The sequence below is a fragment of the Artemia sp. Qi Xiang Cuo genome, chromosome 5, assembly GCF_049724085.1.
Source record: "Artemia sp. Qi Xiang Cuo chromosome 5, ASM4972408v1, whole genome shotgun sequence".
NCBI lineage: Eukaryota > Metazoa > Arthropoda > Branchiopoda > Anostraca > Artemiidae > Artemia > Artemia sp. Qi Xiang Cuo.
In genome coordinates this window covers 40,318,276-40,343,217 of record NC_142798.1, presented here as the reverse complement: position 1 = coordinate 40,343,217, position 24,942 = coordinate 40,318,276, and the positions used below count along the sequence as shown (strand labels likewise).

At 35.3% G+C, this 24,942-nt stretch overlaps 1 protein-coding gene across 1 annotated transcript in view; it reads left to right on the top strand.

Moving 5' to 3' along the window:
- Positions 1-24,942, top strand: part of LOC148952134 (glutathione S-transferase 1-like) — a 135,173-nt gene that overhangs the window by 67,415 nt on the left and 42,816 nt on the right. Inside the window, exon 4 of the mRNA XM_089089578.1 lies at positions 23,082-23,226. Coding sequence (XP_088945704.1) covers positions 23,082-23,226 — 145 coding nt within the window. The remainder of the gene's footprint in view (positions 1-23,081; positions 23,227-24,942) is intronic.

Genomic DNA, 24,942 nt, shown 5'->3' with positions numbered 1-24,942 from the left:
TCTTTGTGTGATTTGTGTCTGACTCTGTGTTTGTAGATATTTTTGCCTCTCTCTCTATGTATGTATGTCTGGGCTGATGTTTACTTGTCTCTATAACTGTTCTGTGTCTGTCTCTCTCACTCTTTGCCTGTGTGTCTGAGCGGATGTTTGCTTGTCTGTGTGGGGATTTTGGAGAAAAAAATCAATCCAGCTCATTTCTCTCAGACTTTGGTAAAAGCTCTGTTAACCTATCTCAGTTTCTAGTATATCCCCTGTAAGCTTGCTAGTAGTATCCATGTCTCTGAAAATTCCTTTTCTTACATGTCCAACTTTTTTAAGAATATTCTAAACGTTTGACTTGCTAGCTTACCCTAAAATAATGCAAATACAACAAAGTAATGCATAAAATATTTTATTGAAATAATGACATGTAAAATATTATCATAAAAATAAGAATGAATACTTTGAATCTATTCCATAATATATTTCATTATATTGTCTCTTCATATAGGCACTTATTCTCTTCTAGGGTTATACACGAGTCTTAGCATGGTTTCATCTACAACCACATAACACATTTCATCATTCGTATTGTTGGGTTCATTGACTATACCTGTTGGTACATAATCAATGGCAGTAATAATGTTCACATGCGCTTTGTTTTCCATCACTTCGTCTTTATACCCCGTTGTTATATTATATGCCAATGTCCTTTTTATTCTGCTTTCGATTTCTCTGTCTATTACCACATTATTTTTACACAGGTAACAGGTCTTCCACGTAGACAAGATATGCTTTATGACATTATCGCAGCAGTAGGCCTTTCTTTTTCCCTTTTCTTTCATTTGAATACTAATACCAGAAAGACGGCAATTGGATATATGAACAGCTAAGGTGTTACCAGAACCATGAGCAAGAAGTTGACCCTCGTTGTCAACTATTAGTTTTATGTTTGCATTCTATTTGGGCACTATCATCCCAGGAAATGATACTTTCACATATCCACCATCAGCAATGATGTATCTTTTGGGTTTTTTAAATAAATTTAATCTCTCACTGTCATGACAATGCACGCATACATTTCCAATGAGATCCCCACTAGTGCTTCATTCATAGGTCAAATATTTGTCTTTGTCAGAATTCAATGCAACGATGACTTTATCATGTGCACACATTTTCTTCGAATATTTCATTTTCATTTTTATTTAATATGATGCAAGTGTTTATTCTTCCGATGTACAAAAAAATAAAGATTAAAAGAGTACAATGAACTAAGTAGTTTCGATAACTATCCATAGATTACCACTGGAACAGCCGCTTAAAAAATCAAAATAAAATAAAAATGTTCACCAGTTCATTAAATTCTATCATTTCCCTCATAGGGCTGCCGTATCATCGTTTAAAATATATATGAATTTATTAATTTCGACTTTAAGCAGGACCCAATTCTAAGCAATACTTTTCAAAAGGCTTTAGTGTATCATTTCTCTCATAGGGTCGTCGTATTATCGCTTCAAATATATACGACTTTATTAATTTCGGTTTTATGCATATCCATTATACTAAGCAATATTTTTCAAATGCATTATTCTATCATTTCCCATCATTGGGTTTTCATAACATCGCTTAAAATATATACGACTTTATTAATTTTGACTATGCATACCCCAATACTAAACAATATTTTTCAAACGGCATTATTATATAATTTCCCTTATATGCCTGTCATATCATTGCTTAAAATATATACTACTTTATTAATTTCGACTTTATGCACAGGTTTCGGGTGATTGTTTCATGGATTTGGTCAAATAGGCCTCTGAACAGTTTATGCAAAATCAGATTTATTGAAGTCCACTTTCCTAAGACCATACTAACATTCCCCAAAAACCAAGAAGATTCTCCAAATTTCTTTTTAATCTTTTCGGGTGATTGTCTTTCGGACTACGTCAAATGGGCCTCTGAACAGTCTATGCAAAATCAGATTTATGGAAGTCAACTTTACTATGAGCATACTAACATTTTCTAAAAGCCAAGAAGATTCTCTAAATTATATTTTAATCTTTTCGGGTGATTGTTTCATGGACTTGATCAAATGGACCTCTGAAGAGTCTTTGCAAAATCAAATTTATTGAATTCATCTTTACTATGACCATACTAGCATTTTCTAAAAACCAAGATGATTATCCAAATTTCTTTTTAGTCTTTTCGGGTGATTTTTTCATGGGCTTGGTTGTTTCACGGACTTGGTCAAATGGACCTCTGAAAAGTCTATGCAAAATCAGATTTATTGAAGTCAACTTTCCTGTGACCATACTAACATTTTATAAAAACCAAGAAGATTCTCCAAATTCGATTTTAATCTTTTCGGATGATTGTTTCATGGGATTGGTCAAATGGGGCTTTGAACCGTCTATGCGAAATCAGATTTATTGAAGTCAACTTTACTATGACCTTACCAACATTTTCTAAAAACCAAGAATTTCTTTTTAATTTGTTGCTCAGTCATCATTTAAAAGATTTGAAATTTACCATATAGCTGAGTTTATTGTGCTCAAAAGCGCTTTTATTTTATTTTTGATGCTCAGTCAGCAACCAAGACATTCGAAATTTACCTACTATCTAAGATTTATCTTCAAAAGGCTTTATTGTATCATTTTCCTCATAATACTGTCATATCATTGATAAAAATCGTTATGATTCTGTTTATTTTGACTTTATGCATATCCCAATACTAAACAATACTTTTCAGAAGGCTTTATTATATCATTTTTCCTTAGAGGGCTGTCGTATCATCGTTTAAAATATATACGTTTATTGATTTCGACTGTATGTATACCCTAATACTAAACAATACTCTTCAAAAGGATTTATTGTATCGCTTTCCTCATAGGGCGGTCGTATTATTGTTTAAAATATATACAACTTTATTAATTTTGACTTTATATATAACCTAATACTAAGCAATACTCTTCAAAATGGTTTATTGTATCAGTTTCCTCATAGGGCTATCGTATCGTCCCTTAAAATATATACACTTTATTAATTTCGAGTTCATGCATACCCCAATACTAAACAATACTTTTAAAAAGGCTTTATTGTATCATTTCCCTCATAGGGTTGTCGTAACATCGCTTAAAATATATACGACTTTATTAATTTCGACTTTATGTATACCCAATACTAAGCAATATTCTTCAAAAGGCTTTATTGTATCATTTTCTTCACAGGGCTGTCGTATGACCGCTTAAAATATTCATGACTTTATTAATTTGACTTTATCTATACCCCAACACTAATCAATACTTTTCAAAAAGCTTCATTATATCCTTTTCGTCAGAGAGCTGTCGTATCATTGTTTAAAATATATACAACTTTATTAATTTCGACTTTATATATAACCTAATACTAAGCAATACTCTTCAAAAGGCTTCATTCTAACTTTTCTCCGGTAAAGTTTTCGTGTTATCGCTTTCAATATATACGACTTTATGTTTACCCTGATACTAAGGTAATACTTTCCAAATAGGGTTTATTGCATCATTATCATCTTAGGGCTGTCGTATCATCGGTTAAAATATGTATGACTTTATTAATTTCGAGTTTATGCATATCCCAATACTGAACAATACTTTTTTCAAAAGGCTCTATTATACCATTTTCCTCAGAGGGATGTCGCATCAATGTTTAAAATATATCCGATTTTATTAATGTAGACTTTATGTGTTTCCCCAATACTAAGCTAATACTATTCAAAAATGTTTATTGTATTATATTCCAAATAGGGATGTCGTAAGATCGCTTGAAATATATACGACTTTATTAATTTCGACTTCATGTATACCCAAATATTAATCAATAATTTTCAAAAAAAAATTCGAAGTCCAAAAAAAAATTAAAGTTAAAAAAATTCTTCGTAAAAAAAGAAAAGTGGTACTAGAAACATTATTTTACTAATAGTAGAAATCACGACTAATATATCTATATCATCTTCATTTCCTATTTTGGAAAAATTATAATGGATTTTTTTATATTATATTTTATGTAATTTTAAGGCATGAAAAAAAAAGTTGAAAAATTTTCTAAGTAAAAAAAATAAAAAATAAATTATTAAAGTTCAAAAAAACTAAACTTCAAAAAATAAGTGCAAAAAAGGAGGCAAACAGTTGGGGGGGGGATTTTTGCCTTGGAGTTAGGGACATAGACGACCAAGGGCCTTCGTATCATTGGAATTTTTGCCTTGGAGGTTGGGACATGGACGACCAAGGGCTGTCGTATCATTGCCTAAAATATATACGTCTTTATTAATTTCAGCTTTAGGCATACCTCAATACTAAACAATGTTTTAAAAAATGTTGCCAGTTGGTACCTGTCTGTATGTAGGTCAATGAAAAATATAAATATGGTCTGTATGACAGAATAATTTATGTTCCAGGCGGAGCATTGGGGTGTTTTAATGCCCAACTATGGATGTAATCATAAGACCTCAATATAGCATACTACTGCTGTTGTGTCTTCCTAGTTCTGGTAGTCAGTAAACCACTAATGAAAATACTAAGGGGGCTAGAAGGGGGAAAATACAAGGGGGTGGGCTTTGCAAGTCACAATATGAGGTTTTCAACCATGGATATTGTGATAGTGCCTTATTCATATTTCCCAGACTTTCCTTTCCAGAAATTGTACCCAAAGTGCGCTTTTGACATACAGCTTATTGACATGCAGCATATAGGTGTTTGAATATTCTGTTTTTAGTAAGTAATGTAGCGAAATCACGTTATTTGTTTATTGTTATTTTTAGAACGAAGCAGAGGGAAAGGTTTAATATATTTTTAATTTAGGGAAGCTCCAGCTATTATTAAATAAAAAAAACAAGTTTTAAAGTTTTTTAAAGCGCTAAAGTTTTCTGAATTAAAAAAAAGCTTAGGCTATTATTCTAATTAAACGACCCCAAAATTTAAACTTTAGCGTAACAAGCGAGGTATTGAGAATATTGAGAGGTATGAGCTCCCGTCATATATTTAATAATTTCTGTTCGTTTTAAGTTTTGATGTTGCTCCTTACTTTAAGCTGAAAAAACTTATTTTTCTTATTTAGTTTCTAATCGTTATATATAATGCCGGGAAATCCAGCTCGCTCTTCATAGAAAATTCCTTCTCCACACGGGTAATCCCTCCATGTAAAGTCGTTTCCACGTAAAATCCCCGCCTCCGCCAGGAAAATTCCTCCCAGACAATTCCATTCTAGCTGAAAATTACCTCCGAAAAATTTCTTGCGGGCGGTTCCAGGTGAAAAATTTTTCTAACCGCAAATTTCATTTGGGTACAACTTTCATTTGAAAAGATTGTTTTTAAAATCATTTCGGAAAACCCCACCTCCGAGGAAAAGTTTTTCCGTTAATACCCTGCCCCCTGGTAAAAAATAATGGCGAATTTCTCCCGTGAAAAATCACCCCTCCTACGGAAAGATACTCTAGACAACTCATAAGTAGTATGTTAACTTATACTTTGCTCACGGGTATAGCAATCTCCATGTTATTTGCTTGCCTGTATAGGAATTCCACATTCCATGGCACCTTTCCATGGCAGATTACCAGATGGATTATTGCTATTGTTGTCAATTGCATATGGAATTATACAAAACCTACCACACAGCTTTCTTGGTAAACCAGACAGGTTTCTGGGTCAACCAGACAGGTTTCTGGGCTAAAACGGGGATTCCCCGCACAAGTTCGTTTCAACTCTAAGTTTTTTCAACCAGACTGGTTTTTGAGCCGACATCTGTTTTTTAGGGGAGCCAATCAGAGAGCGGAGGTTACTCAATATACGATAACTTGATTGGTGATTGGGATTTGAATAAAAGGACTGGTTTTCATTACAATTCATATTAGTAAGAGAATTGAATTCAAAGAGAATAGTTTATTTGAGAGGATATTAGTAGAGAAAAATGAGCGGTGCATTTACATTATTGGAGATTAATGATGGAGCCGACAGCAGCAGCAACGATATACGAGTACCCAATGCGGCTGTGGAAATAACTATTGGCTGTAGACTATGCCTTGAATGGGATACTATGTATGCTAGATACGTGATATCATTAAGCAAGTTTAAACAGGAGGAGCAACTATGTTTTGCTGGAAAAGTGAATATTCTCCATATAAATAAACTTCGGTCAGCATTAGATGTCCTATCGAAATATATTGATGAGAACAAAATTGCATCAGTGAATACTATTATTGTAATTATGTTCAATAAAATTGTTTCTAAATCAAAGGTATTTTTCTTTCTATAGTAGACTAGTGTATATTTTCTAGAGTAGAAAAAAAAATTCTGGTTAGTCAGTAGTTGGTTGTGACAGAGTTAGGACTCTAAAAAATGGATAGATTTGAGAAAGAGCGAATCATGAGGAATCGAGTGCTTATGGAAAAACGTTTGATTCTAGATGACCATTTTCAAGATTTGTCTATTCAAAGGGAAATATTTTTTCGGAGAATGCTTGTCGATATAATGAAAAGTGATCTTCCATACTTTCAATATTTTATGGAGCAATGTTGCCGAAGCCCAATCTAATGGATACACATTATTAATACAATGATCGCGACATACCAAAATGACACTTAGAATTGTCTTTAGAACACTAGTTTTGACGTCTTGGACTTTTTTTTTCATGGCAATGATGGTGCTCGAGAACGATTAACTCCTCTCTCACTATCTCCGACAATTTTTGTTGTTGCTAGCTCAGTATCATTGTGGCAGTGAGAGTGTCAACACATGAAAAAAAATGTTCCATACATGTCCGCTATGTATGTACACACTGGGCAGCTGGTCATCATGTGAGAATTGCACAATGATTGTGAGTATGATGAAAAGTGTAAATTATGCAACCCGTGTAAATTGCATAAAGGATATGCTCTAAAGATTAAAGATTGTAATTCCTGTATTGAGGAGGCGTGTGACTCTCATCCTAGAGTACACCAATGCTCCAATTGTCACATTGGTATACGTAATCACTTGTAGAATACATATTCTGGTATGACTGGAAAGAATTCTAAACGCAATTTCAGTTTATTGTAACAAACTTGATGTCAGCGTGGTTTTAGATTGTTCTGGGAGGAGGAGCCGGGTCAACGATTCAACTGCTGGAACAACAAAAGAATATGGTTTATACGTTATCGTTGTGAAGACAATGGGTGTTATGATTATAAGCCCACTGTTTTTTATTTTACTGTGACGGAATGTGATTCGACACTTGAGGACACTGTTTGTGAAATTGCTTCAAATAAGCAAATTGAAACATGTGAATTCTATAGAATGAATGAGAATAGTATCATTGACTATACAAAGAGATATGACAAGAGTGAAGATACACTCTACTGTAGAAAATGTGACCCTGACATTGCAGTACATCAGGATCAGTACACTGTGAATTCAAAAAATCTACCTGCACTAGTTGTTGTCGACAAATGCCTATACCTAGTAGAAGATGAAATCTAAAGAGTAGAAAAGTCGTCTTATCATGTATATAAATTTTTATCATTTATTAATAAACAATTTCACATAAATTTTTAGAACATTTTATTCTTAGGGCACTAAAATCAATATTAAACATACTTGCAAGTAAATTTTCCACCAGAAAATCGTTCAATCGAGGTAAGTCAACGTAGATGTTGAGAAACTGATTGTAGGTGTAGCCACGACATCTGAACATGAAAAAGAGTAGTGCATGAAAGCCACATGTCTTAGTCGTTAAATCCTGTGCTCTTCTTTGATTTTGAATAATGGTTATCCCACTGCTTTCAGTAAAGTTGCTGATGTATGGAGTGTAGAATTTATACGACAGGCCAAAAGGATCAAAAAATTCAATATTCTTTGCTTTTTGAAAGATACATAGCCAATGGCCAGTCTCCAAAGTCGACGGACAGCTATTAACAATTATTAAGCTATTGTTAACACTTGAAATTTTTTCAATGAAGTTCGAACGTATGCAATAGGACTTGTACTGGGACATGTATGGATCCATACTAAATACGTTCATTATTTGGTTTGTGTTCATGGTGCTAGGTCAAGTAGAACACTGCCGTCGGGTGTGATTTCCCAATAGGTTTCAAATTGACTCAATGATATTAACGTGATACTCTCAGTCAAAGCAGCGGCAAATGTACACTCTAAACATACATTCCTTGTTCGTACTATGCTAATATCCTGGGTCCCTGACAAGTCCAAAACAATTACCCCATGATTTTTTGAAAACATTGAATCGGTTATTCCATTTTCAAATAGTTGAGAGTCATGATGTAGGAATTGAATGGTAAAATCATACAAAGTTCTATAGGATTTTTTGTCAAATGATAGAGTGTACAGTGGAATACCGTTCACTTTGCACACAAGGCTAGATAGACCGTAAAAATTAAAATCATGGGGGGATTCAATCCACGATCAAACAGCACTGCCGCTCTTCACAAAGGCAAAAGCCAATTTTGTTTGGATTTCTCCATTGATAAATGATGAAACGCTATAGCTACGAGAGTCGGTGGCTATGTGACGTTAATTGGCGATCGTATGGGCGACAAGAAGTTTAATGTTGTTGCCATTGGCTCTTAGCTTTTCCACTTCCAATGCAAAAGAGCTCATCACCTGTTGTTTTTGGACGTGGAAAATTTCTAATGGGAAAATGACATTGGCATCGGGTGCTGAAGGAAGTGTTTTTCTGAAAATGAAGTTCGATGGGGCCAGCTGTAACTTTATGTCAATCTTGACATTGGGGGGTAGCCATTGGGATATATTGAATATCTCATGATTTAATTTTCCAACCAGATGATACTCTTGGGTCACTGCAGTTGTCAACTCACCTTCATTATCAACACCTGACCGATATTCATAGCCCAATGACTGTCCTCTCAACTCCTTGTATGCCTTTGGTGTCATCTTCATAAATTGTATGTAGATTGCATAGTTGGATAAATTATTGCTAGTGCTCCCCCATGTTCCATTAATAAATACATTAATTTGTTTGAACATATTGTGTAGAATACAGTTTTCATAGGAGAGACCATCCCCTGCATTTGGAGTTGTAACATCTGGCTTTTTCTTCACCGCGACATTTAAATAAATAAATGTTGATGACAAATCAATGAAATAGTCTTCATTAGAAAATGTTTGAATGTGTATATTCTCCGAGTGGGGTTTTCGGGGGTGAAATTGTTCATAGTAGCCATACTTGACACTGACATCAACATTTTCAGCATTGAATAGATTCAATGAGGAACTGATTGATGGATATGATTCCTTGTGGGGGAGATCAGTCATCTTAAGAGAAGAAATCCTTCTTCGATCTAACAGTCTTTTTCTTTTTCTTCTGCTTCATATTGGTCTTCGTTGTTTTATTCTTCAAAGTCCTTGTTGATGGCCTTCGCTTCCCGCCTGGGTTGAGCCTGATAAGTGAATGACGTACACGCATCGTTTTAAATCCCTCCCCATTTTGCCGAGATTTTAATAGCTCAATAACGGCTCTTGCTGAAGATTTAATATTTTCCTTAACACTCTCCTTGAAATTCTTGCCCGACCCCCAGTCCTGTAGTGTGGAGGCAGCAAAATTTGATGCAGCAGGTACAAAATATTTTCTCGCAAGGGGTAGTGCAGAACGAAATAGCCTAGAAAACCAGCTACCAAGACCATAGCTAGACATTGTAGTATGACCCTTGTAGTAGTCCAATCCATTGCCTATTCGACGTGGACTCAAAGCACCAACATAGCAATCGATATCTGGGCAGACAAATGGAATTCTCCTACTGTTCATTTTAGATAATGGTGTTTGCGACAATGGGTCGAAAATGACATGTAATCACTGCTAAACCTTTTGTTATTGCTAGAGGATCACCCAATTCACTTCTTAGTGTTAACTGACAGAGTTCCAAATACGAAGTGTTTACAGGAACATACTGAAGATGCTTTATATTATAGTGATGAACAAGTTTATGAGTTGTTTTTCGTTCAAGAACAGGTAGGAGGGGGACATTTGAATTACCGACTCTCGATGTTTCCACAAAGGATGCATAGAGAATTATGCAAGAGTCCGAGGCGAAACCAGGTGGATAATCAGCAAAAATAACTTGATCCATTCCGTAAACAGCGCCAGCATTTTTCCCATTGATCGTATTCTGTTTAGAGCCAAGAACGTCTCTCGTATTATCACCGAGAATAATTATTTCAGTGTCATTAGGGGAGGTAATGTAAATCCTATCATGTTCCAATAAATAATTAAAATGGAATATACCATTTCTACGATGTGAAATTTTTCTATTGATTGTACTACACAAATCCGTCATATTATCGTATTCAATATATTTCAATTTAGCATGTGGATATTCGCTACATTTAAGTGCTTCAACCAATTTATAGCCGACAAAGAGTAACCAATCGAAAGGTATACCCTTTTTACCATAAAAATAATGCTTTCTCAGAATGTCATAGGTATATCTGAAAATGCAATAGACAAGAACCACTGTAAACGCTCCGTCAAATTTGATGATGAGGGAAATTTTTGTCCAAAAACCATGTGTCTTAATTAAGTCATTGTAGAGCGTATCGGAAATGTTGGGTGTAAAAGTTACATAAAAATCATTGGGCATTGTCAATATCTTCAATACTGATTCAGGAATCAAAATCAGAGTTGTATCCTAGCCATCGAACAAGTAACTGTTTCCTACCTTTGTGTGTACAAGTCTTTAATATCTTTTCAATTTGATAGATTTCACTATTATTTTTAACTTTTTGTAGTTCATAGTCATAAAAGCCACCGAGAATCTTTTCATCTTTGATATCAAGCAGGCGATAAGTTATGGGTTTATTGTACAGGGTTTTTGCCACATTAAAAAGTTCTGTGGACCACAAGTAATTACCTTTTTCAAAAAAATTAGTTGTTCTATTAATTCGAACAGTATCACCAACATTGAATTTATTTTTCTTCTTGACAATCGTTTCATTGGAATACTGTTGAAGAAAAGTGTCAATTGTATCATGATCAGAATGATGAACTTCCGTTCCGGTTGAGTTGGACAATGATCGATGAGGTCATTTATAATAGAACAAAATTATTTTATCTAAATAATGAATAAAAGTAGGTTAATTTTTTAATTTACAATATCTTAAAATTAATATTTGAATAGTTCTTATCAATCGTTCGGCCAATGCAGCCTTTATAGGACTATGACTATGATAGAGCAGTGTACTATATTTCACTAGAACTTTTGCAACATGGGGGTTAACAAATTCGCTTCCACGATCCGTTTGAATTTTTTTATACGAATCCTGTTCGAAAATACTTTCAATGGCCTGAGCAACGTCAATGCCTCTCTTTGATCGGAACGGAATTGTATATGCATAGCGTCTAAAAACACTGATTGCAAGTAGAATGTACTTGTACGGTGTACTGTGACGTCTTTGAATCTCATCTAGAGTTAGGAGATCTGCTTGCATTATATGCAATGGGAAAAAGTCTTTAGTTTTTCTATATTGATTAGCACGAAGTATATGATTTCTATGCAGAGTGTAACTTGATTCATTTTGTAGATAGTCTTGTGCACTTTTAGTGTGAACACCAGTGACCTTGAAAAGAGTGGTGGGGGAACTTAAACTCCCCACCTCACGAATATTTTCATAAACATCTTTCAGAACTTCAACCATTTTGAACGTAAACACGTTGTGTAAGGTCCGCTACCCTTTTGTATACTGGCGGTTGGTGGTGGTGGTGGTGACGTTGACTTGATACGTCTTCGCTTTTGTCTAGCAGTCAGTGGTGTGCTAGTATTTTCCAAAATCGATTTAAAATCTTCTTCTTCTTCATGTTCATATTTTAATGGTGTTGACAATGGTACATGTTCATTTAATTTTTTAGAATTTGTCTATTGCTAATAAGACTTTTGGGAAAGTTTAATGTATTTAGAAAGTTATATAAATGAGAGTCAAATGATAATAGTCCTTTACAATTTGTAACCATATCAGAGATTAAATCATGTAGAATATAGCTCTTGCCCTGAATTATAATCCCTTTCCCATTGCTATCAACTTGAATATGATCTTGACCACTTTCCACGAGATAGTTTAGGAGTCATTTACTTTGTTCACGATATGAGTGGGGCATTAGATTTCCGATTTTCAATACAATTGAATCCAATTCCTCCTTCTTTAATCGTGTTCCTGCAGACTCTTGAGGATATGATTAATTTTTGTGATCAATGGCAGCAGCAGCAGTTGCCTTCACACGATAGGTCTCATGTTTGTCAATTCTGTAAAGTGCATCTTGAAATAAAAGCAGTTTTTTATCATCCTCAATATTCTTATTGTCAAGGAATTTACTCAGATTGTTCTCAAACTGTTCCACGGGTGAGAGAGCGAGTTCTATTGGAGTCAATTTATAGGGTTTTGCCATCTAGAGAAAACTGTTTACAAGTCCTGCAATTATCGGCAGTAAAAGTGTGAAAAAGCTACCGCCCGCCTGAAGAAGTCGTTTCTTTTTAAAATTCTTTCCTTTTTTTTTAGAGGCCAATGTACGTACAATTGAACGATGTTGCTTTGCCTGTTGCTTAACTAATTCTGGCAGTTTAACATTAACCTCGGTCAAATTTAAAAAAAGTTCAGATATTAGATTAATCAAATCATTGTCAATAAGATGTTTGAGTATGGGTGTCATAAGCGAGGGTTTTGAAGTTATTAGAACCAAAAACAGAGGTCTATTTTAATGTATTTTCTTTAGGGTCACGATAGCAACTAATAGGTAGTTTTAGTTTTCACAGTGAGATATTATGTAATTTCATTGTCGAAAATATCTGTGACTACACGCAGATCTTCGGGTGTATTTTGATTAAGATCTAATAGGATATAGCCGTAGGGTTTATTAGTTGCCTGATTGTATGATGAGAGCAGAAATTTGGGGACACCTGGATATACTGGCTTATTGAGGGTTAATAGCGAGCTAGAATCACGAACAACTCTGTAGATGATATAGTAGTTGCAGTTTAATGCAAGTGTTCGCATACATTTGCTCTGATGAAAGAGATTGTGTAGAACCAGAGTAACGGAAATCTGTTCATGATGAGAGCGAACAGTGAACAATTGCAGCATTTCCTGCGACCACTGTTCAATCAGCCATATCGTCAACGATCAGCCAAGAGTTTGGTTCAATAATGCTGAAAACATCAAGTCCCTGTATGAATTGTATCTGCACCAAACCCGTGGTGGCAGCAAATGCTTTTATTTTATCGTATGACTCCTGCCAAATACTGTAACAATAGTAGATTTTGTTCGGCTTTTCCTTAAACATTTTATCGCAATTTTTAATTATTTTAGTTAAGAGTGTTGTTTTGCCTGACATTGAGGGCCAACATAGAAACGATATGAATGGTTTTTTGAATTGATACATGTTCCTTTCAACAGTTCACTTGGACAACTAACTGTAGACCATAGCTATCTAATGAATAAATAATTTCCCTACTACTACTACGTTCAAGAATAACAATAAGAAGAAGAAGACGAATAAAGAATCATATTTTCTTTTATTATATTCGTAAAAAAGTAACAATACTAAAAAATACTACATTGAAAAAAAATCACATTAAACTTGAAAAAAATACACTTTTCTTTAATTTTATTTATAATAAAAAATGCAACATTTACATGGACACAGATAAAAAAAACTTAAATAAATACACTTGTTTTTTGTTTATTTATTTATAGAAAAAATACAACATTTATTAGAATAAAGCACTTAAAATGATATCACTTTTTTTTTAATGAAACATGTATATTTACAAAAGCACAAAAAAAATCTCCTCTAAGTAAAAAAAAAGATAACTTTGGTAGTGGCTGGCGGTGCGCCCCCCGCTGGCGGCCGGCACCCCCCCCCCCCCGGGCCGCGAGGCCCCCCCCCCCCAAAGGCCGCGAGGCCCCCCCCCCCCAAAGGCCGCGAGGCCCCCCCAAGGTTTTAGTAAAATTTACTGGACTTTATTCAAACCGAGACTTTCCCTAAGGATAACACATTCGGCCCGGTCTGAAGTTAAATAGTGCCCAAGGGGGAGGGTAGTCACACCGTCTTGACAAACATAGACCTTATCGGAGATGGTACTTATGGCAATTGTTTCTACATTTACAGTAAAGTTCCTGTAGTTGAGAGAACGAATTGCCAGCAATTTGGCTCGTGAAATTGTATTTTGAACAATACAATTCCTATAGATGTCCAAGTCAAAATTCTTATCCACAGAGCGCGTGTGCACTCCTTTGCAACGTTTCTTGATTTCCTTGTCATGTGTCTGTATAAAGTACTCCTTCGGACTTACAAATACAACACTGGAAATAATGTTGCTTCCCGTTTCTGATTAAAAAAATAAAATCTGATTATGCGCCCGACGTTTCACTAGCTCTGGGTATAGCCCACTCCAATTGGTGTAGTCCATCCGTGAGCTGATAATTTCATCGTGCGCCAAATCATCAATTAGATTTGAGGTTTTTATTTTTAACACTAGAGAATCCGTGTCCCCGTAGCAGACCTCCACTTGCCCCTTCTCCGGCCACTGTACCCTAGCCACATTGTAGTAGAATTCAAACATGAGCTTTTTAGAGATCTCCAAGATCGCACTGCCTGCAGCAATATTTTTATTCAGGACAATGTTTCTTTTTTTCTATTCAATAGTACGATGTCCGGGCCAATGATTTTAAAGGAAGTGTAGTTTGGATCGGCAATAATTCGAGCACATTGTTTGGGATCGTTCACAACGTCACAACGATTTCTATTGCGAACACTCGCACATTTTTCCGAAAGCTGAATTCCAAATGAGCTTATAAATTTCTTTTTCGGCTTTCGTCTGTGCTTCAAAACGTTTGTTGACAAAAGTTTCAACAAACATTTTCAGATAGGGTTTTTGACTAAACTGGAGCGCTCTGTGAACCTTTGTGACGTTCAAACCGTTGTTGCACATCCATTTTAAAGCCAAATGATGTTAAGCAATATTTTTTTTGGCAAAAGGTCAGCAATAAGTTTTTGTTTTGAAGGTGACCAGTGCAATCCATCCACCTCGACTAAATGCCTATTGTGGGGGCTCAAAGAGTCCCTAGTCACAAGTCTATTGATGCACGGAAAAACTAAATCATTTACTGAATCGTGAAGCTCAACAGGTATCTCCCCATCGATTTCAAAAAACGAACCAACCGGCCTATTCTCCTAAACACTGTTGTCAATGTTGGGGAAATGGGGAGCTTGAGGGTCATTGAGCCATTTTTAGTCACCGCAAGGTAGTGCATAATGAGACATGGCCGAGGGGTAGAGAGAATTCATATCAAGGAAAACTGCATCCGATTTTGTCCCTGTCTTCTCTCCAGTTGGATCAGTTTCCAAGATACGATCCCCGTGAAAAACGTATCCACCCCTCATTGACCTTTCGATGAGCAGGTGCTGATCAATGTCTGTGATTAACCCTATTTTTTCCCCGCTAATTTTTAGGATGAGGTCCATCACTAGATGAGGAGATGAAAAATAATAGCCCAAATCAAGATTAAATTCCCCATATATTTTGTCCGTAAATTTTAAACATATTTTCAATCAAAGTTAACACATCCCTCGATAAATAAAGCTTGCATTAGTACAGCACATTTTTACATTCTTTCTCTTCCCACGCTTTTTTAGCGAAACTATATTCATCAGGGGTGAACCTCTGATCGTGTAGACAGTGGTACGATTTATTTGAGAGAGTAGTTTCTTCGATAAATCTCGACATGGAACAATAATAATTATAAGAATATATACCCTTGGCCGTTAACAAATAATATCAATCATTGCAAAATTATTGCTTTAGAAGGGGGAAAGCGTTGCAGCCGTCATCGTTTTTCTGCACCTTAATTAATTCGCTAAATGATTTGGGGAAAAAACTGTAGGAATCTAAAAAGCGAATTTTATTCGTGTACTCAACATCGGCTTCAATAAATCTCCACATAAATTCCAAAAAAAGCAACTTTCCCGATGATTTAGGAATGATTTTGTAGGAAAAGCTGTCTATCACCCATGCATCATCCACTGTTCCATTTCTTTGAAGATGTGCCACTGCTGGTAGTACATACTTCAGATCGTAGTTAGAGTTATGTATAAAAACCGGAAGAAAGAGTTGCTGTTTAATTTTTAAATTACATGAACTGTGAGCCCACCCCCGAAAGTTACTTTTTCCCGTTGAATTGCGATCAATATGGTGATTATGATCCTGGACAGCGTCTTTTGGGGCAAGAACACCTCTACAAACCCAACAAATCGTTCCCTTTTCTAGTGCCAGTTGCTCCTTATCTGATAATGTCATTGGGTAGTTGGTGTGACGCAATCGTGAAATTGTGCCGTTTACTGTTTTTATTAAAGATATCAGTACCTTTTCCATACTACCGTCCTCATCCATTGCAAAAAAAAAAACTACCAACAGCTTTTTATTATTGGAATCGCAACAGGCATGCACATAGGAACACGCAACTAGTTTGTGTTCCTTGATTATATTTGGCCTTGATGGGTTTGATACCTCCACCAGTCTTCATTCACAATCTAAACATACTTTATCAACTTGTAGCAGGGAATTTTGGAAATTTTTAAATTTTAAAGTATCTTTGCCTTCTTCCGGCATTTCAATTCTTTGATTGCCATGAACTTTTCAATGCCCGATGTGATCCGAGAATGTTCGCTCAGATGTGAATGGGGAAAGGCACATGGGGCAATAGAGACGTTCCCTTTCTTCACACCTTGAGATGGGAGTCGACTTATTGCTGTAATGGGAAAAAAATGACCATAGGAATCTACATCTTTGGGAGGTTCGTAAATAACCCAAACCGAATTTTTAACATTATCCACCATCGGTGTCCTAACTGAATACAAAACCCCTTTTTCATTTGGTTTCTTTCCCTCATTTACGAATTCCGTGTCATACTGGAGAACAACTACCCCCAACCCAAGATTTACATTTGCTTTTCGAAGATGGTTATTTCATTCAAGGACACCGGATACTTCCCCTCTAAACAATCAAAATTTATTTTAGGGAAATTTTCTTCACCATCACGTTCAAGGCCTTCGAGATTTTTCATTGATGAATCTTTTTTTAATGTTTTATGGGCTGCTGCTAAAAATGCATATTTAAAGCATTGCAGCCCCGTTTCAAACTTGAAACCCTGAACTCCTCCTGTAGCCGACAAATCTGGGTGGCATTTTATTCGTCGAGTACCCCCTGCCCCTCTTAAAATAAAGTTTTTTTTAATCTACTGAGATTCAGATCCATGTGTTCAATGTATAAAATGGTGGACCCACTTCCCCTCTCGTTAAACGTGTCCAAAGTCAATATTAATTTATTGATCGTGTTGAAAAAGTTGCCCTCAAGTTCTTTTAGACCCGGGTAAGAAGTTTGGTTGCTTGTTGAAAAATGAAAATAAAAAGTAGCCCCATATGTCTCCTATTGCAGATAAACTTTTTTATTTACCACTTACTTACTCCCTCCTTGACCCCCCCCCCCCATTTCTGAATCTGAATCTCAATTCGTTCTCGAATTCTGTCGATGTAGCTATGGAGAACATTTACCGGGTCTGTTAAAATAACGCTCCCGTCAACCGCGTTTTCTTCGGGAGGATTAAAATCTACTCTATGTATTTTCAAGTGACCTAGAGCAGATGCTAAAAAAAAAAATTCACATAATTCCGGGGATATGCCACTATTTTCATGTCCTGCATCTTTTTGTACAGGATCCAATTTACTAACTATAGAACTATAGTCAAAAATATCCCCGGGAACATTAGGTCCAATAATTTGCATAAGACTGTCCATTTCTTCAGCTGTAAATTGAAAATCTAGGGGGATATTAAACAGCTTACCTTCGCTAACATCATCCGGTGATAGAGGACAATTACCCATGATACTTTGAAGTCCCGGGCCAGGGAAGGCAGAAGTTTTCACAGCTTCCCCCTGAGACTAGAAAAAGAATGGAATAAGTTTTTTTTCTTTGACAAGAGTTTCATCACAATTATTACACACTTTTTTTTTATCAAAAAAAATTTTTTTTTCTTAATTGAATTTAAATTTATCAAACAAATACATAATAAGTAAAAATTTTTTGCTTATAGCCTTATTTACAAAACAAGTGAATAATGAATTACAAAAATTTTTTTAATAGCACACATGCGCACACACACACACACACACATGCGCACACACACACACACACACATGCGCACACACACACACACGTTCACACACACACACACACACACACACATGCGCACACACGCTGAAATATTCTTACAGGTTGAAAATACGTTTCTAACCCCTTAGCCTATATTCCATTAGCCTATAAGTAATTGTCTCTGAAGTCAGATAGAAACGTGCTGCGGAAACAAATTAACGTGCTGCGGAAACAAATTAGGAGATGTCAGAATGTTTTCTCATAACTTTTGATGGATTAAGTTAAACGAAATAATTTAGAGATATTCAAAATCATCATTAAAATACAATTCAGTAGATATGTATTTTGAAAAAATTACAGAACTTAGATCAAACATAGGAAATAATGATATGAAAATATATGTCATTCAACCATTACATTGATATTGAAATTGTACTATCTCAATGAATTATCGAGTAGACGTGACGCATGCATCGCTCACACACACACACACACAAACATGCACGCAAATTCACATTTGCTCACACACACACACATACACGCACACATGCGCAAACACGCTCACACACGCACACACGTTCACACACACACGCACGCACACACACACAGACACGCACACACTTTTACGGTGTTGAAAAAATGCCGAAAAGGCTAATTCATTAACCTATAGAAAAAAAGCTTTTATTTTCTATGTGAAATAACCATTATTTTATAAAGTTAAATAAACATATTCATTTTTTTTTCACCCCATCCTCAAAACTCAATTCCTCCTAGATTTATTTAAACTAAATACTTGCCTCCACCCCCCTCCCACAGAAAGTTCAGAAAGACACAAAAGAGTACTTTCTTTGCCAATCAAAAAACAAAAAAAATGCATTACATTCAGCTATCTCTGAGGGGAGCAGATAAATTTAAAACAATGGTTGGGGGGGGATTAACATTTTAATATATCTGACATACACTTTTACGGTGTTGAAAAACGGCGAAAAGGCTAATTCATTAACCTATAGAAAAAAGGTTTTATTTTCTATGTGAAATAACCATTATTTTATAAAGTTAAAAAAACATATTCATTTTTTTCACCTCAAAACTCAATTCCTCCTAGAATTATTTAAACTAAATACTTGCCTCCACCCCCCTCCCACAGAAAGTTCAGAAAGACGCAAAAGAGCGCTTTCTTTGCCAATCAAAAAACAAAAAAAATGCATTACATTCAGCTATCTCTGTGGGGAGCAGAGAAATTTAAAACAATGGTTGGGGGGGGGGGGGATTAACATTTTAATATATCTGACATATACTTTTACGGTGTTGAAAAATGGCGAAAAGAAAATACTTAAAAAAAAAGTTGGATAGAAAGAGGTAGAAGCTAGAGGTGAAAATACCCACATTTCCGAATTCTCACTGCACTTGTACATCTCAAGTCCCTGGAAAAGCATGAAGGGTGGCCTCCTCCCGATCTTGAGCAGACAATACCGACGCATTATGAGAAAGCATCCATTCCCTCTTGAATTTTCTACCAGGTTGCATAGTGGTCTGTGCAGAGCTGGCACTGTCATGAGAGGGCCCCGGTTGGTCCATAGAACCTGTAATAGAGCTAGCATATCTGATGATGGATGGTCTTGCAGCTTGCATCGATGTGGTATCATCCCATCTTGTTCTCTTTTCAGGGGTGGGGTAATTGTAGGAATCTTTCTTCTCCTTAAAAAGAAGAATAATTTAGCATGGAAAAACGATCCTCCTTTTTACAGAAGAAAAATTAGTCTGCACAAAGAGTCCCCCTCTCCCTCCCCTCCCACTGCATCAAATCCAATACAATGATTTAAAATATAGATCTAAAAAATAGTCAACTATATTAAAACCTGACCGAACACTAAACTTCAGTGGTATGTGTCGGAATGACCACATTAGTTTTCTTGTCAAAGGATATACGTGTCTGCACAAAGAACTCACTCCCTCCCCCTTTACTTTTCATTCGAAGAAATAGCTTGTTTTTTTCACCTTACAATGAACGTGTTAGAATTGATACATTGGCCCCTTCCCTGTCTTATATTTTTTATAAAAGCCTCTTAATCATCTGTTAAAGCCTTTTGCTTTCATCAAATACATCTAGTCTAATTTGGTCCAAAAAAAAAAAGAAATTCTTGTCAACGAGTCTTAACCCCGATAAGACGCATGCCAATGTTGTTTTGAAATCGTCCCCTCTTTGGTAACAGGATTATAAACATGGATGGTTTTATTCAAACCGGAAAAAGATAGCACATTTTAGATGGACGATGGGGAAAAGGATATTTTTGAACGAAATAACTAAAAAGTAAGGAATTATGGTCGTAACACTGCAAGGGAGGAGGGGGTTTTTGTTTTACATAATAGAAAAAACCATACTTAGCGTTTTCTAACGACTATACACATCATATTTTAAGGATTTGTTTTGTTGGAGGGGAGGGGGGCTAAGTCCCCCTGAAATTTGAATTTATCTGGAAATAAATCCAGTAAACTATACTCACATTTAAAATAGAAATATCCATTGTTTTCAAGGTTAATAAAATTCCGTGTACTATGTTCGATGTGTTGAAACATAATGAAAATTAAATTATAATGCATGACCATTTTATAAGAGATTTAAATGATGAATAAAAACGGATGTTGAGTTACATAATTTTGTGCGTGCCCCCAAAACATGTTTGACTACTTTATAACATACCAGTTTTTTTAGAATGTGCACGTGAACTCATGACGTACATTCATTGTGCAATTCTTATCAAAAACAGAAAAAAAATCTGTCTGTTTAAATTATATTATTACGACCATACTTTCAAAACATGTTTGACTACATTATACACTGCCAAATAACCAGTCTGGTAATCTGCCCTGGAAAGCTGCCAGGGAACGTAAAGAGAGCAAATTCAATATATACTTACTACTCTCATATCCGGTAAAAATTTTCTCCCAGACAATTTCCTTTAACATGTAAAATTGAGTCAGCAAAAAGAAATTAAGACTAATAAAAACAAATTCATATAGGAATTTTGGCAAATTCCCCCAGCGTAAAATTTCCCCTCAGGAAACATCTTTCCCCGTAGAAAATCTCCCAGGAGAAAATTCATCCCCCCCTCCTCCCGAAAAATGTATGCATACTTCCCAATAATAAATACTCCACGTAAACGTAGAGCCAAATTTATAACTTAAAGACCTTTCCCCAGGAGCTGTTGAGGGTCGTGTTATCTCCAAAGGTATAGTTATTTGGCCTTCCAATTATGCTGAACAAAATGCCTATCTCAAAAAATTCATAGATAGCCATTAAAAATTGAGATGATATTCTGTTTTTAGTTCAACCATAGATATTGTGATAGTGCCTTATTCATATTTCCCAGACTTTCCTTTCCAGAAATGGTACCCAAAGTGCGCTTTTGACATACAGCTTATTGACATGCAGCATGTAGGTGTTTGAATATTCTGTTTTTAGTAAGTAATATAGCTATGTAATGTATTCTGTAACGCATTCTTAAAAGTAATGTATTTTGTTTTTAGTAAGTAATGTAATTATTGGGCCTTCCAATTATGCTGAACAAAATGGTTATCTAAAAAAATTGATCAGACGACTTTGAGGAAAAAGGGAGGGTGGGAGGGGTCTAGTTGCCTTCTAATTTTTTTGGTCACTTAAAAAGGACACTAGAACTTTTGATTTGCATTCAAATGAGCCATTTCACAATATTCTAGGACTATTGGTTCGATGCGATCACCCCTGAAAAAAAAAAAAAAAAAAAAAAAAAAAAAAAAAAAAAAAAAAAACGCGTCCGTTACCTTTCTTCTGGCCAAAAACACAAGATTCCAAAATTTTTGCAGATGGAATCTTGAAACTTCTACAATTGGGTTCTTGGATACGCCGAATCTGATGATGTGATTTTCATTAAGATCCCTTGAATTTTAGGGGTTGTTTTCCCCCTTTCTTGAAAATCAGACACATTTTCTCAGGCGCGTAGTTTTTGATGGGTATCACTAAACTTGATGAATTTTATATATTTGGAGTCAGAATAACAAGCTTCTTCTTTTGATATATCTATTGATATCAAAATTCTGTTTTTTAGAGGTTCGGTTACTATTGAACCGTGTCGCTCCTTACTTACAGTTATCCTTACGGTACGTTACCACGAACTGTTTGAAAGCAACTAAAATCTCGCGGAAAAGGATTGAATCTTGCCCCAAACTCTCTTAGATACGCCATCCCATAGAAGCTCAATAACACAGCACATTTCTTGGTCATATGCTTCACAACGACAAATATGGAGGTAAAAACGTTTGTGCGTAGAAGTAGGAAGCATAGGAGGGTATCGAAGACGATTCCTTAAGGACCATCCAAAATTCCTTCCATGCACATCTTACAAAATATACATCAAAATCTGGAAATATATGGATTTACCTTAAATTAAAGGAAAAATTAAATTTGTTTGAAGTTTTAAAGCATAGAAAAATCTTGTAAACCTCTAGAGTCTAGGATACGTCCATATATCTTCTTCAATTGGTCCTTAAGTTTATAAAGGTCCTAGATATGTCCTTAAAAACAGTAAAAACAAATCGACATCAAAGTGTTTTAATATTATTTAGTAATGAATATCTACATGTCTAATATTAGTCAAACTACATTTGCCATTCCGGTTGATCTTTTAACTTGTTCCTTATACCATGACTCTGTTGCCCATTACGTTGTGGAGTTGGACCCTAAGGCTCTCTGCCCTCTGGTGGACCAGGATTCTGGTCCAGGACTCTAAGGTTCTGTTTTTCCCTCTGGTGGACCAAGATTCTCCTGGGGGACTATACACCATGGGAGTATCCCTCTCTCAGCCCTTTGTATTGTAGATGGCTTAAAAGCAACTAACATAGATAACCTATTTTTAAGCTAAACTTACATAACCTTTTTTTTCAGTCGAGCCATTTTGATGTATTTGGTAGACAAGTATGGCAAAGAAGACTGCAAACTTTACCCAAAGGATCATGAACAGCGAGCAATTGTGAATAGAATGCTTTGTTTTGATATGGGGACTTTATACAAAAGCTTTCTAGAGTACTTTGTAAGTTATACTAATGAAGATTCATTTCAATATATTGACTCCTTATTGACCCTTTAGACTTAAGTGGTATTTGTAACTGAGGAGATTGTAACAAACCTTAAGTTAAAAGTAGGCTACTAAAAATAAATTCATAGTAAAACGTATTAAGAACAAATTCTGTTATTTTTACAGTAATAACTGTCTTGTCGTGGTCTAAGCTTTAACTGAAGCTGGTTGACATCAGCTATGACTAGTTTTTTTTTGTGAAAATGGAATTAAACGAAATGTATTATGTTTCACCTGAATTAAAAGAGTTTAGCCACGAGAAGACAAAATATTTAAAACTTAACTTTCTATTATTAAAAAACTTTTAAAAGTAGATGGGGCCAAACAATCAGCGGAATAAGCTAATCGGTCGAATATTTTCTTAAAGGGCAGACACACGTAGCTTTTTTCAGCACTGATTTCAGCAGCTCAGTGTGCAAACGATAGCGGTAAGAAAACAATGCCTTTTGCGCGAGATTTTCAAAACTAATCATCATGGGTGCCAATAGTCAACTGCAGTTTATCAATAGTTGCATGGCATGATTGATCTCAACCTATTATTTTGTTCTTTTATTATTATTATCAAGTTCTTTTATTGTTAAATTTTAATTTTTATTTAACTAAAAAAAAGTTAATTAACTATTAAATCCTTTCATTATTAAATTATGAAGTTATTTTATTGTTAAATACTTAATTATTATTATTGTTATTTAGTTCTTTTTAATTTCCTGCTGAAGAGAAGGAAACGATTGAGGGTTTTTTTTTTATGACCACGATGAAATTCGGCGCCGTTTTTGTAAATTGGCACCGAAAACTAGAAAATGTTTCAAGCTCAAGTCGCTGCCGTTTTCTTTAGAATTTGGCGCCGATTTGGCATATCATGTGGCCGGCCTTTATTTCAGGCAGGTTTATGGTATATCCAATTAATTTTTTACCAGCAATAAACAGGTAACCCTCTTTCAAGCATCGGCGTAGAAAATGAAATGGCTGAAAATCAATTCTCTATTAATCCAAGTAGATTCACCCTCTAAAGCCTTTTTTGCTGAAATTCTAACAAAGACGTTGAAAATTTTTTCTATCACATTTTCCCCTGAGTAATTTATCTATTTCTCTGTGCTTGTACATTTTCCATGACTTAAAACCTTGCTTATGTTCCATAATTTCATATTCCTTACAATAAACAGATAACAAAGAATACCAATTCACGGATATTAAGCGAAAAATCATGGAATTTAGTCCTTTAGGTCCTGTAGCATGTGTAAAAAGTACACATTCCTTGGAATATGTGTAAAATGAGGTGTATTTTTCTCAATGTGGGAAAAATGCTCTGCTTTGCTTTGCTTTTCCTGCAAGCTGAAGTCTAAGTATGAAGTAATATAGAAAGAAATGCGAGGATCCTCTGAAAGAGGGCAGGTTTACTTAACAGTTCTTTTGTTGTTCATCAGGAGATAATGGACAATAGAAGACACATCAAACAGTTCGTAACAATAAACTGTAAGTAGAGCCTAAAACCACGCCAATATTATAGTAACCATACTTAAAAAAAAGAACAGAATTCCGATATCAACTTATTCATTAAAAGAATATCTGTTTATAGTGAGTCCAGATATTTCCATAATTATGCATACGGTAAACACATCCAAAGATGGTTCTAACTAGACGTGTTTTTTTTTCCAAGCTTTACTACCAGCA